Genomic DNA, 14,743 nt, shown 5'->3' on the forward strand with positions numbered 1-14,743 from the left:
GGGATGGGGCACAGTAAGCAGTCTCACAACACCAGATTAAAGCCTAACAGGTTTATTTGGAAACGCTGCTCCTTCGTTAGGTGTTGAGAGACTTCGTACTGCCTCCAGATCGCAGAGCTCATAGAAACCCTACAGTGCAGAGAGAGGCCACCCGGCCATCGAATCTGCACCGACCACAGTCCCACCCTGGCCCTACCCCCATATCCCTACATATTTACCCGCTAATCCATCTTTGGACACTAAGGGACAATTTAGCATGGCCAATCCCCCTAACCTACACATCTTTGGACACTAAGCTGTGAGGTTTTCCCAGGACTCTGAATATACATTTTCTGCAGTGTTCAGTTTTGATCTGTCTGTCCCACCCTAACACTTGCTCCCTGACCCCACTGAGTGTTTCCCACCCATATTCTGTGCTTCCCTGTCGCTCCGCTGGGAAGATTGGTACCTGGTTACGTGCAGATCCCTGCATGACGACAGCGGGACGCACTGAGAGTGGCGGCACAGGGAGTACAGTCAGAATCATCCACTCTGGCTTGGCGTACTTGGGGTCCATGCCCAGGATCACACACTCCTCGTCCGTGATGCGCTTGAAGATCTCGTACACTCGTTCCGGGTTCAGCAGGATTTTTTTCTCCTGAGAGTCCTCGTTCACGTGCTTCCACTCGGCATACAGCTCCAAGCCCACCCTCCGAATGCGGGGCTGGTACCGGCCACAGCCTCCATGACCCTGTGGGGGAAAGAGGAACCACAGTGCAGGGGGTGACAACACAATCCAATCAAGCTCAGGACAATCCACTTGTAATGATTCGATGCAGGGAACCAATAAGCTATAAAAACAAGTTAGTCACTAAAAAACCCAGAGGTCTTTCAGAGAGTAGAATCTCTACAGTGCAGAAGGAGGCCAATCGGTCCATCAAGTCTGCACAATCCCACCCAAGCCCAGTCTCCATAACCCCAGATATCTACCCTGCAAATCCAACATTAGGGGCAAATTAGCACAGCCAATTCCCCCTAACCTACACATCTTTGGACATTAAGGGGCAATTTAGCATGGCCAATCCCCTAACCAGTCTTTTGGACTGTGGGAGGAAACTGGAGCACCCGGAGGAGACCCACACAGACACGGAGAGAATGTGCAAACTCCACACAGTGACCCCAAGCCAGGAATTGAACCCGGGTCCCTGGCGCTGTGAGGCAGCAGCACTAACCCGCTGTAGTTACCTTCTCCTTGGTCAGGTCTTCCTCGCCCTCCTGCTGCTCCACCCCGAACTTGTTGTCCATCTCCTCACCGCCTTCGCAGATGTTCTTCCCTTTGCAGAGATCGTAGACGTGGGTGAGACGCTTCCGTGGCTGCCCCTTCGATTTGATCAAGATGTCTTTGATTTTGGGATTGTTCTAACAGACAAAAAAAAAAGGGGAGGAGGGAGAAGCGAGATCCTGGTAAGTAATGACACAGATCAAAGGCAAGGTTAAAATCAGGAGGTTTCTCTCCAGTGCAGGCTGGATCATCACGAGAGGAAACCCTTCCAATTCCAACTTGTGTTTTAAGTTTAAATTTAAAATTTACATCTTATAAAATTACATCAGATGTACAAGTTTCATTTTGAACATTATACAAAGTACCCCAACGCAGTCTACTTTTGTATACACTGTATTTATGGCCGATATATTTCCAAGTCAGGTTGGTGCAGGGCTCGGAGGGGAACACCCAGGTGGTGGTGTTCCCCATGTGTCTGTTGCCCTTCTACATGGTACAGGCTAGGGTTTAGAAGGTTCCACAGTGCATCTTGTAGATGGCACACGGTTACAACTGCGCATCAGTGGTGGAGGGGATTAGTATTGAAGGTGGTGGATGGAATGGCAAACAAGCTTTGTCCTGGATGGTGTCGAGCTTTGAGTGTTGATGGAGTTGCACCCATCCAGGCAAGTGGGGAGTATTCCATCACACTCCTGACTTGTGCCTTGTAGATGGTGGACAGGCTGGGTGGGATAGGGAGGGAGGGACTCTCCACAGGATTCCCAGTCTCTGACCTGGTCTGGTAGCCACAGTATTTATATGGCTAGGTCCCAGTTCAGTTTCTGGTCAATGGTAACTCCCAATATGGCTGGCAATGGGAGGACTCAGCAACGATAACGTCACTGAGATGCAAGGGGAGATTACTGGATTCTCTCGGTGATGGTCACTGCCTGGCACTTAAGTGGCAAATAACGTGTGCAACACATCAGCCCAAATGTAAATATTGCCCTGCACATGGGTGAAATATTATAGGCTCACTCCTCATTACAGCCCCAATGTCACAGGGTCACAACTCATTATAGTCCCAACATCTCAGGCTCGCTATTCATTGCGGCCCCAACGTCGCAGGAAGGAGACAAGTCAGAGACAACATTGCAAGACGAGCTGTAAATACTGTGCAATATGAGAGGTGCTACTTACAGAGTCTACCAGCAGTTTGGAACAGAAGAAGCAGACACAGCGCAGAACTTTCATTGTCTTTGTCAGAAAGCCAACATGGAAAACTGGCTTTGCCAGCTCAATGTGTCCAAAGTGGCCCGGGCATTCTGTCATGTTACCTACAAGTGGAGATAACAGATTATCTTCCAAGTGTCACACAGGGCAGACAGGGGGTGAGAGGGGAGGGGTGGTGTATCGCTACTGCTCTCAGGGCCTGAGTGAGAGAGCGGGAGGGACTAAAACTAGCCACAGTTTCTGCTCCTGAGAGATTCTACTATTAGACAACACGGGCATGGATAACAGGCAAAAGGAGTCTACCCCGCCACTGACTGAATCATGGCCCATCGATACGTAAATACCATCCATCTGTCAAAGTTTCCTAACACAGGTAGACACACTGGGTTAGCACTGCTGCCTCTCAGCGCCAGGGATCTGGGTTCAATTCCTGGCGCGGGTCACTGTGTGTGGAGCCTGCACATTCTCTCCGTGTCTGCACGGGTTTCCTCTGGGTGCTCCAGTTTCCTCCCACAGTCTGAAAGACATACTGGTTAAGTGCACTGGGCCGTGCTAAATTCTCCCGCAGTGTTACCTGAACAGGCGCCAGGGTGCAGCGACCAGAGGGATTTTCAAATAACTTCATTTCCCATTTGTGATACTAATAAATAAACTATAGTTACGTGACCACACCATGCCACCATTCCTAGTCTGGTCCTGTGCCAAGCATGACGAAAAAAAGGGACATTTTGCAATCTCGAGGCGAGGATATGTTGCGAAAGAGTCAGCAAAGGAGAGGAGGTTCACGAGGCTTTGTTTTAAGCACAGGGCAGGGGGTCGGGGGTAACACCATCAGCTGAACACTGGAGCGGGATCTCTTCCTGCTCCGGGTAATCACTCACCTGCACAGGTCTGGCATCTTCCAGTCCTCTCGATCACACCTTGCCGGGGGTCCATCAGCCCACCTAGCTTGGGCCTGCCTCCCTCGGTGGTCTCGGAGTACTTTATTCCTCCTTCAGTCACCGACATCCGTTTCTGGGTGAGACAACAAGAGGAAAGCTGTGAGGAATCGCAAACCGACATACCCAAGTCCCAGTAGAGAAGAAACAAGCCCAGTGCTGGTCTGTCTGTACACAATTCACCTCTCACCCTTATCAATATTGCTTTCTTTTAGCTTAAACAGCTCCCCCGCCCCAACCCTTAAAACACATCAGTGATACCTGCCTCAACTGCTTTATGGTAACGGTTTACACATTAACACCATTGTAAAACACCAAGGTTCTTTATGGGAGCAATTAAACAGTTTGAAACTGAGGAATTAAGGCAGATTTTAAGGCACAGCTTGTGGTCTAAGTATCACAGCTTGCTACGTCTCCTGCTCTGACCAAAACCGCGAGGAACTACGAAAGGTCGTGAACGTAGCCCAATCCATCACACAAACCAACCTCCCATCCATTGACTCTGTCTACACTTCCCTCTCGCTGTCTCTGGAAAAGCAGCCAGTATAATCAAGACACCAAGCACCCCGGACATTCTCTCTCCCACCTTCTTCTGTCGGGGGAAAAAGATACAAAAGTCTGAGGTCACGTATCGACCGACTCAAGAACAGCTTCTTCCCTGCTGCTGTCAGACTTTTGAATGGACCTACCTCACATTAAGTTGATCTTTCTCTACATCCTAGCTATGACTGTAACACTACATTCTGCACTCTCTCCTTTCCTTCTCTATGAGCAGCATGCTTTATCTGTAATACGCACAAGAAACATTCCTTTCACTGTATGCTAACAACAATAAATCAAATCTAAGTGCTCTATGAACAGTATGCTTTTTATAGGGCGCAAGAAACAATACTTTTCACTATGTCCCAGTACAGTAACAATAATAAATAAAAATGACAGTCAAAAAATATATTTTTGAGATGGGCTCTGAGCAAGTAGCTTGTCCCACATTCCTGTACTAATTTTGTTTGCTTGTGGGATCTTGCCGTGCAGTCAACTATGTGTCAACAAAGCAATGGCACCTATGCTTTGAAAAGCAAAGAACGAACAGTACAACACAGGAACAGGCCCTTCAGCCCACCAAGTCTGTGCCCACTCAGACCCCTCTCTAATATTTTCTTGCCTCCACACACTCCATATCCCTCTATTCCCCACCTATTCATATATCTATCCAGATGCCTCTTGAATGTTGCTATAAAATCTGCTTCTTCCACCTCCTGCGTTCCAGGCGCATACCACCCTGTGTGAAAAACTTGCCCCTTACCCCCCTCACTTTCAACCTATGCCCCCAAGTAATTAAGCCTTTGCCCCTGGAAGAAAATTCTGACTGTCCCCTCTATCCAAGCCTGTCAATCTCCATCAGGTTCTTCTCTCCCCCTCCCTGCCTCATCATCCTACGTAGCACATGCTTGGGACTTGACGAATGGCTGATCAGATGGTCATTGTGCTGAAGGTGTTAGATAGCCCACGCAAAGCCATACTGGATGGGGCAGACAAATGCCCCCCCCCCCCCGCAACTTCTAACGTCAGAGCTGTACACAAGCTGTTTTGGGTGGGGAGGGAAAAAGGAGAACGAAAGAAAGAACCAAATTCTCCATTAAGCGACAATGCTGTCCACCATTAAACACCGTGATCCATCACTCTCTTGCAACAATCAGGCCTCAATGTTAGATGGTAATCACTGCTCCCATTTTCCGCTGTACCTCTAGACCGGTTTTCACTATGGCACCTTTTATTATCTTCCCTTGTGTCTTTTAATTATAGAATCCCTACAGGGCAGGAGGCTATTCGGCCCATCGAGTCTGCACAGACTGCAATCCCACCCAGGCCCCATCCCCATAATGCTATGCTTTTACCCTGCTACTCCCCCTGACACTAAGGGTCAGTTTAGCATGGCCAATCCACCCTAACCTGCACATCTTTGGACTGGAGGAGGAAACCGGAGCACCCGGAGGAAAGCCACGCAGACATGGGGAGAACGTGCAGACTCTGCACAGACAGTGACCCGAGCTGGGAATCAAACCCGTGTCCCTGGCGTTGTAAGACAGCAGCGCTAACCACTGTACCACCCCCGTCCAACCAGTTTTCCTCTAGCCTCCTTTCCGATCAGGCACGTCTAACTCTGAGGAAAGATCAGACTCAAACATGACCTGTTTCTCTCTCCCTGTGCGTACTGCCTGACCTGCCCAGTATTTCTCCCATTCTGTTTAGATCATTGTTCTGCTGGCTTGTACTCAAAATGCCAAGTGCAGTGCATCACATCACATCAAACCGGAGAGAGAGAGCACAAGATCTCTCAATAGGGCTGTTTCCCAACTAACTCAACCATGACAGCAAGAATCAGGGGATCGCTGCCCTCTGTGGGTCTCCAGAGACTGCCAACCTGGGACAGGGTGCCCAAGAGCCAAGCTGAGCCTACAAGTTCACAGCTTAACGTCAGGACTACATTCCTAGATATTCCTAGATTGTGTCACGTGAATTGAAGGTCTGGCCAACATGAGATAGCGTACAACCGCTAGATACTGATAGCACAGGAGCTATCGTACACACAGGATGACAGATTTGGGAGGGGAAACCAATTTTCCATATTCAATCCAGCTCACCCCGTTTCCCTCACGGCCATGTGGAAACCTGGGAAAACAAGCCAAACGGGGCCAGCTCCTACAGAAACCAACTCCCACCAGATGCAACTTTCTACAGCTCATTTAGGAAGCAGCTTTGGAGGACGTGGGAAATCACCATCGATTGGATCTTACAGAACAGGAGACCGTTCAGCCCACCATGGCTAGGCCAGCTCTTGATAACAGCCACCCAATTAGCCCCACTTTACCCAGTCACCCATTCAGTCATACAGCATGGAAACAGGCCCTTTAGCCCAACCAGTCAATGCTGACCATGGTGCCCTCTGAGCCAGTCCCTGCGTTGGGCCCATTTGTTCCTCATTTTTAAGCAATTTCCTTTTGAAAGTCCCTACTGAATCTGCTTCTGCCACCCTTTGAGGTAGCACTTTCCAGATCACAACAACTTGCCGTGTTTAAAAAACCTCCTTCCATTCTTTTGCTAGTTAACCATGATAGACTCTGGTTACCAACCATCCTGGCAACAGGAAACAGGTTCACTATCAAAAAACCCCCCAACTTCACGATTCTAAACTATTTAAATCTCTCCTTGGAACCTCTAATCTAAACAAAGACCATTGGCACCCAGGACTTTTCTGACAAATCTCCCCCCACATCCAAGCCAGTTAATTTCAAAGAACAAAGAAAATTACAGCACGGGAACAGGCCCTTCAGCCCCTCCAAGCCTGCACCAACCATGCTGCCCGACTGAACTGAAACCCCCTATCTTTCTGGGGACCCTATCTCTCTATTCCCATCCTAGTCACATATTTGTCAAGATGCCCCTTAGACCACAAGACATAGGAGCAGAACTAGGCCACTCAGCCCATCGAGTCTGCTCCACTATCCAATCATGGCTGATTTTTTCTCATCCCCATTCGCCTTCCTTTTCCCCATAACCCTGATCCCTTTATTAATCAAGACTCTCTCTATCTCTGTCTTAAAGACACTCAATGACCTGGCCTCCACAGCCTTCTGCAGCAAAGAGTTCCACAGATTTACCATTCTCTGGCTGAAGAAATTCCTTAAAAGTCACTGTTGTATCTGCTTCCACTAACCCCCTTGCCAGCAAGTTCCAGGCACCCACTACCCTCTGGGTTTAAAAAAAAACTTGCCTTGTACATCTCCTAAAGCAATGATTTCTTTGTAGGGTCAGGGTGCACCGTACACAGTTGAGAAACCCCATCTGCCCTGTTAAAAACTTGAGTGCAGCACAGATATTAGTTGACTTCTCAGCTAATGGAAGTAGAGATCAATTTACAGGTGTAGGGAAGAAAGCTTAAAAAAACCTGATGGAAAGGATCTGCGGGTTTATGAAGGGCTGAACAGAGGGCATGGGATTGGCTGGATAGCTCAGAGCCAGCACAGACAATAGAATGGATGGCCTACCATGTGCTACAAAATTCCTCAGTACACCTGAACACATTGCTCATATGTGAATAAATAAAATCACTGTTAGATCATGATAACCCACCTTAAACCCTTTGCTCATGTTCCCACTCAAGCTGTACTTGTACTCTGAGTTGGACCTCATTGTGTTCTCACTCCCTCCTCCCCAATCTCACCCCCTACACTTGCTCAGCAACATCTTAACTCTAATGATCAGTTTTCCATCAACTGCCTTCCCCATTACCGCAACTTCCCCCCAGCCCTATTAACTCACATCTGCACACTGCCAATTCTGGCCTCTTGTACAGGCACCTACCCCCCAAATCACTAGCAGGGCACTGAACTACAGATTTCCCTCCAAACTGCCTCCTTCTGCCATTTTTGTTTGTTGCTCCCCCCATGAAGAACTTGGGGCTGTTATTGTATTATAAAAAGGGGCTATGGGAATGCAAATTTGTGTATGTGGTTAATCAATCGCCTCTCCTCAATAGTGTGGAGGTATGTGGCAGAGATAAGCATCACAACACCAAGGTCCTGGGTTTGATTCCCAACTTGGGTCACTGTACTGAATCTGCATGTTCTGTGTCTGTGTGGGTACCCCCCCCCCCCCCCCCCCCCCCACCCAAAAGACATGCTAGTTAAGGTGCATTGGGCTGAACACACTGGGAGTGTGGCTGCTAGGGGATTTTCACAGTAATTTTATTGCAGTGTTAATGTAAGCCTTACTTGTGACTAATAAATAAGTAACCTTTAAAGGCTGGAATGTCAAACATTACACTTGTTGGTCTGGGTGACCATTTCTCCCATTGGGCTGGAGGCTGCTTTGTATCCCTAGAGATTTTGTCTGATAATGATTACTCGGGGAGGGGGGTGGCTATGGTTTGGTTTTAAAGGTGGCAGCAGTGGGGCCAGGAGAGCCAGGACATAATAAACTGCAGCAAGGTTTTATTGATAATTTCGGCTTTATTTTTCAGAAAAAAAGTTCTTCACAAACTCAAGGATACAAATCGTATTTAAACACACCCAGGAAAGATCCCGTCCTGGATCCCTGTACATCTGCAGCACCTTAAAGTCTGCAGGCTTAACACCAAGATACAAGAACAGAAAGTGCACCACTCCATACTACCACCTGGATTTCAGTGAGTTTTTGAGTAGACAGACCCAGCAGAACTGAACAGTACCATTCTAGATGTTGCCCTTCCAGAATCACGTGTACTGGGAGCTGTACAATACTCAGGATAGAGAGGTGGGAACAGAGCAGACACCAGGGAACAGTGATCTCAGGAATCAAGAGCACAGCAAGAAAGGAATTTAATACATTCAACTGTAACTTGTTTGTAATATATCTATATCAGACAGCAGATAAAACCATGCAAAAATGCCCCTTTCTAATTCCAGTCTTCTGCTTGCTGTCGGAGCGCGCTCCCGCAGTTCAGGATATTGTGGCTGACGGGAGGTCCCATGGTGGAGGATTAGATCAGCCTGAAGCACACTGGAGCCACGCGCGACACTCCAGTTCAGCAGGATGCGCAGAGGTTAAAGAGTGAGAAACAGAACTTTAAAATCGAGACATCTTCTAAATTCCAAACCACCCCAGAAAAGCAATTTAAACGACTACCCCGACTTGTGGGAGTGCTTCCTATAATCAAAAGGGGAGACCATTCAGCCCCACAAACCTGTCCACCACTCCCCCCATATCTACCAGCCAAGGTCTATAAACCCTTGAAATCATCATTAAGTGAAAGTAAGGAACAACCCTCCCCCCTCAATAATCTACAACATCACCTAAAAAATTTTTATAATCCTTGCAAAATAAAATGCAGAAGCAAGTTGATCGAGGCACAAGGATATGTTGTTTGCCCAGCTGGCAGATCCAAACTGCCGATGTCTTTGAGCTACTTTGCAGTTTATGTTCGTAGAGGATCCCTGCAGTACAGAAGGAGGCCATTTGGCCCATGAGTCTGCAATGACCACAGCCCAGCCCAGACCCTATTCCTGCAAACCCTCAGTTACCCCCACTGACCCCTGTCATATGAAGACAGACCAAGTCTTAAAGATATATTCACTGGAGTTTAGAAGAGAGAGGGGATCTCAGAAACTTATAAAATTCTAATAGGATCAGACAGGGTAGATCAAAAAGAATGTTCCTGATGGTGGGGAGAGTCCAGAACTGTCAAGAGTCCCTACAGTACACAGGAGGCCATTCAGCCCATTGAGTCTGCACCAATCAATCCCACCCAGGCCTGACTCCCATCACCCCATGCATTTACCCTGCTAATCCCCCTGACATTAAGGATCAATTTAGCATGGCCCATTAACCTAACCAGCACAGCTTTGACTGTGGGAGGAAACTGGAGCACCCAGGAGGAAACCCACACAGACAATGGCCCAAGCCAGAAATCAAACCCAGGTCCCTGGCACTTTGATGCAGCAGTGCTAACCACTGTGCTGCCTTAATTTCATGTGCAGCACAGAAAGGATAGCAAGGCTTATGACTAACAGGTGGGGTTTACAGGAATAGGGCCTGGGTGGGATTGTGGTCAGTACAGACTCAATGGGCTGAATGGCCTCCTCCTGCACTGTAGGGATTCCATGATGATTTGAACCCAGCTGGATTTAACCTTGGTTAATATCAACTGGACCAGTTCAAATGTCAACACCCAAATGAACACATTAAGACAGTTGGCAACATTGACAGCAAAGGAAAAAATGCCACCTTTCCAACTCTAGAACATGGCATTCATTCTGGGGATCTACTTTGTTATATAATGTTTTGAGACATTGTATTACTGGAAAAGCTCAGGGACAACTGTGCACTAGGCAACTCAACAAAAGATTCAAGAAATAAGGAAATGTTCAGGAAGGAAAGTTCAGGGACAGCTTTGCACTCAGATCCTCAGTGATTCAAGGAAGTGCTGGAGATACTCAGTTGGGGCAGGATCCATGGTGATAGAGAAAACTGATATTTCTGGTCAAAGACCCTTCACCAGAATCACTATTTTTGTTCAAATGGGTGGCATGATGGGTTAGCACTGCTACCTCAGTGCCAGGGACCTGTATTCAATTCCTGCCAGAGGTCACTGTCTGTGGGGAATCTGCACGTTCTCCCTGTATCTGTGGGTTTCCTCAGTCCACAAAGATGTGGTGGCATGGTGGCAGTGATCAGCACTGCTGTGTCACTGCACCAGGGACCCAGGTTCAATTCCCAGCTTGGGTCAGTGTGTGTGGAACTTGCCCCTTCTCTGTGTCTGTGTGGATTTCCTCCCAGTCCAAAAGATGTGCTGGTTAGGGTGCATTGCCCATGCCAAATTCTCCCTCAGTGTATCTGAACAGATGCCAGAGTGTGGCAACTAGAGGAATTTCACAGTAACTTCATTACAGTGAGAATGTAAGCCTACTTGTGACTAATAAAATTAAAAAGATGTATGGGTTAGGTTGATTGGCCATGCTAAGTTGTACTGAGTGTCAGGGGAGTAGCAGGGTTAGTGTTATGGGGATAGAGGCTGGGTGGGACTGTGGTTGGTACAGACTTGATGGGCCAAATAGCCTCCTACAGCACTGTAGGGATTTTATGATTAAGAACTGGTGGGAAAGCGACAGCATGCCTAAACACAAAAGTTGTTTTCTCGTGGGGTGGGTGGAGGGGAAGAAATTGAGAAGAAACTAGGCCTTTGAAAGTGACATTCTTCAGTAAAGACAGAATTCTGCCACACATTCAGCTAGTGCAACAAGTCAGGACGACAATTCTCCCAACTCAGTGGAAAGGGAACACTGTTCATCTGAAATCATTTTCCTTTAAGTCGATTATGAAAGGAGGATTATGCAACTGCTGGATGGGCAGAATGTACAAGGCACCACATTCTCTGGAGAGCAAAAAACCAACAACTTGGGCTGGCAACTCTCCAAAAACTCACCACCTGCACAAATCTGAGCTGAGTAAAAGACCTCTGCGAGGGGGGGTGCAGCACAGAATTATTGGAGGAGAATAAAAATACACTGCCCGCTTGGAGCCATCACACTTTGCAGCATTTTAACTGAAAAGCATGCAGACCTGCAAATGGAAATGCAATTACAAGTCCTTAAAAGCTTCAAACAGAATTATTGGTCCCAACTGGTCCAGATAAGGGGGAAAAAGATGTACACCTGCAAACACAAATGCAGTTATAATCAAAGTCATGACAACTTTTTATTAATTATTGATTGCCATAGAATCCTATAGCGCAGGAGGCCATTCAGCCCATCAGGTCCACACCAACCACAATCTCACCCAGGCGCTATCCTCATAACTCCATGCATTTACCCAAGTCCCACTGACATCGAGGGACAACTTGGCATGACCTGTCCACCTAACTCATGTCTTTTGGACTGTGGGAGGAAACTCATGCAGACGTGGGAGAACGTGCAAACGCCACACAGACAGCGACCCGAGGCCAGAATCAAACCTGGGTCCCTGTGAGGAAGCGACGTTAACCACTGTACCACCCCTAACCATTCCAAATAAGGAGAAACAAATGTAGACCTTAAGTTTATTATTAGCGTAGGCTTACATTCACACTGCAACGAAATTACTGAGAAAATCCCCTAGTTGCCACATTCCGACACCTGTTCGGGAACAGAGAGAATTTAGCATGGCCAATCCACCTAAACTACACATCTTTGGCCTGTGGGAGGAAACCAGAGCACCCAGAGGAAACCCATGTAGATATAACCCAAGCTAGGAATCAAACCCGGGTCCCTGGAGCTGTGAAGCAGCAGTGCTAACCACTGTGCTACCGTGCCGCCAAAAGTAAGTAGTAAGGTACATCTGCAAACAGAAACACAATTAATAATCAAAAGTCCTTACAAATAGTATTATGGTCCAAGTAAAGGTAAGAAATGTATATCTGCAAACAGAAATGCAACTATAATCAAAAGGGCTTACACATTTCAAATGAGAATTACTGTCCCAAGGAAGGGGAAAGAAATGTAGATCTGCAGACATTAGAAGTCCTTACAAATAGTATTACAGGTCCAAGTAAGGGCTATAGTAAGGTACATCTGCAAACAGAAATGCAACTAACAATCAAAAGCCCTTACAAATAGTATTACTGGTTTAAGGGCAAGTAGTAAGATACATCTGCAAACAGACATACAATTAATAATCAAAAAGGCTTAGAAATTTCAAATAGAATTACTGTCCAAAGGGGAAAGAAATATATATCTGCAAACATCAAAGGCCCTTACAAGTAGTATTACTGGTCCATGAGAAGGAAGTTTTAAGTCGGGGGGATGACGAGAGAAAACTTTAGCCAAGTTCAGCAAAAGTTCTTGCACAAGGGAAAATTAAAAAGGACAAAATGCAATTAGAATGAATTGGTCTATAAAGTAATTTGCAATTGCAGTTTCTTAAAGTATTCTCCCTAGCCAAGAAAAATAATGTATATTAAAAAAGGTCCAGCACGTACCATTTCATCTGGACTTAAGATACCAAACTGGACTCTTTTGATGGTGCGCAGTGGGCATGCGCTGTCTCCGGAAGGAGGTCCTTGCATGGTTCAAACTCCCAGCAGTCAAGCGGCGTCTCGTCAGTGAAGGGGGGGTGGGGGAAAGAAAACAAACCCCCCTTTTCCCTCTTTAAAAACCAGTTATTATAAAACCGCTACTTTTCATCAGCAAGACGGAGACATCGACTGAAAGGTGCTGTAGCCCTCTCAGGAGTTTTTTAAACTCTCTACCTCCCCCCCGGCTCTATCCCCCTTCCCTCTCTTTTTCCTCCCTCCTGCGCCGGGTGCGCTCGAAGCGCATCTGAAGGCTCTCCGGCTTGCGCGCCGCCTTTTATAGACTTCAGGCGGCCGCGGGGTGTCCGAACGGACGGCGCAGGGGCCGGAAGGCTGCCGCATGCAGATGAGGCGGCCGGAAGTCGGAACGATTGGTCGGCGGAACGGTCGGAGGGGCGGGGCCCTGGGCGAGAGGGCGGGGAAAGGGGGCGGGGCGCGGCTCGAGCCGGTCGGCTGCCGGCATACATTAAGTTCCGGGCGCCGGAAATAGCCGAACGCCGCCCAGAGAGGTGGGGGGAGGGGAGCCAGGAGTTTGGCGGGACCCAGAGAGTGAGGGGAAAGCGGCTCGAGCTGCTCGTCTGCTGCGTCGTGAGGGCCCTCGGCCTAGGCCGCGCTCGCCGGAAGCTCCCCTCAAACCATGCCTTTCCGTCGACGGCTGGGCCGCCCGCAGCAGCTTTCGGACCGCCGCGACCAGCTCATCCCAACTGCCACGACGGCCCCTTTCCCCCTCCGCTTGTCATTTCCCCCATCCTTGTCGAAATCTCGGTCCTCCGGCCAAGCCTCGGACTGTCGTAGGAGGGCCCTCCGGGGTGAGGCGATGCGCGGCCGGCGTGCCTCGGCAGGAAAGCCCGCTGAAAGCCTGCCCGCCCGCAATTGGCGGCTGATCGGTCGGACGACGCTATTCCGCCATTTAGTAAGTCGCCGAAGGCTTGCCTTTGCTTATTTTTAAGTATTTTGTTTAAAAAAATAATAGTAAGTGTTGTAGAAATGCTGCTGGATCTCGGCCTCCCCACACCCCACCTCTGTGTATTTATGGGGAGAAAATGGAGGCGAGTGATTCCTGAGGCAAACTCTTGAGCAACAATAAACTGCTTTAAATCTGCTTTAAAACTGTAAAAATAATGTTTAAAACATTTTATTATTTAATTATTAAAAAAATTCTTTCTATCCCCTTTAAAAACATTAAAATCCACCCGTCTCCCCAGCCAAAATGTGTCGTAACATTTTATTCCCCTTTGGGCTGAAACTAATTTCCTGGCTGATTAATTTTCTTGACAAAAGAAAAGGAGAAAAACAAAAAAAAACTTGGAATTGTTAAATTTATTATTATTAACTCTAAAGAGAGACAAACAAAACAAAACTTTTTCTCTCTCTCAAAATTAAAGAGAGACAAAACTTTAATTTTTAGAAGGTGAGACAAACAAAAACTCTCGAGGTTCATTTGCTGCCCTTCTGGGGACTGGAAGGAGGAGGTTTCAAAATTTCTGATGGGTTACAAATACTCTTGGTGGGTTTGTTTACGGTAAAAACTGACATTTTTTTTTACCCCACCAAATCAGCTCCCTATGCCCCCCCCACACGTACACACTCTTGGCACGGTGGTCTGACTTGTCCTATAATGTACAAAAAGAAAAGACCAATATGTGTTTTTTTTATTAATGGTGTCCAAAAATGTGTAGGTTAGGTGGATTGGCCATGCTAAATTGCCCCTCAGAGTTCAAAGATGCACAGGTTAGGTGGATTAACCAT

At 47.5% G+C, this 14,743-nt stretch overlaps 1 protein-coding gene across 1 annotated transcript in view; it reads right to left on the minus strand.

Annotated features, from left to right (window-relative positions):
* The window catches only part of polr2a (RNA polymerase II subunit A), a 44,816-nt gene extending 31,593 nt beyond the window's left edge, over positions 1-13,223 (minus strand). The window contains exons 1-5 of the mRNA XM_080181916.1: positions 12,902-13,223; positions 3,355-3,487; positions 2,441-2,577; positions 1,225-1,398; positions 449-730 (exon numbers count right to left, since the gene is read on the minus strand). Coding sequence (XP_080038042.1) covers positions 449-730; positions 1,225-1,398; positions 2,441-2,577; positions 3,355-3,487; positions 12,902-12,988 — 813 coding nt within the window. The 5' untranslated portion in view covers positions 12,989-13,223. The remainder of the gene's footprint in view (positions 1-448; positions 731-1,224; positions 1,399-2,440; positions 2,578-3,354; positions 3,488-12,901) is intronic.
* Between the last annotated feature and the right edge of the window lie 1,520 nt (positions 13,224-14,743).

Source organism: Carcharhinus amblyrhynchos, unplaced genomic scaffold (assembly GCF_965287045.1).
Source record: "Carcharhinus amblyrhynchos unplaced genomic scaffold, sCarAmb.v2.hapA scaffold_43, whole genome shotgun sequence".
NCBI lineage: Eukaryota > Metazoa > Chordata > Chondrichthyes > Carcharhiniformes > Carcharhinidae > Carcharhinus > Carcharhinus amblyrhynchos.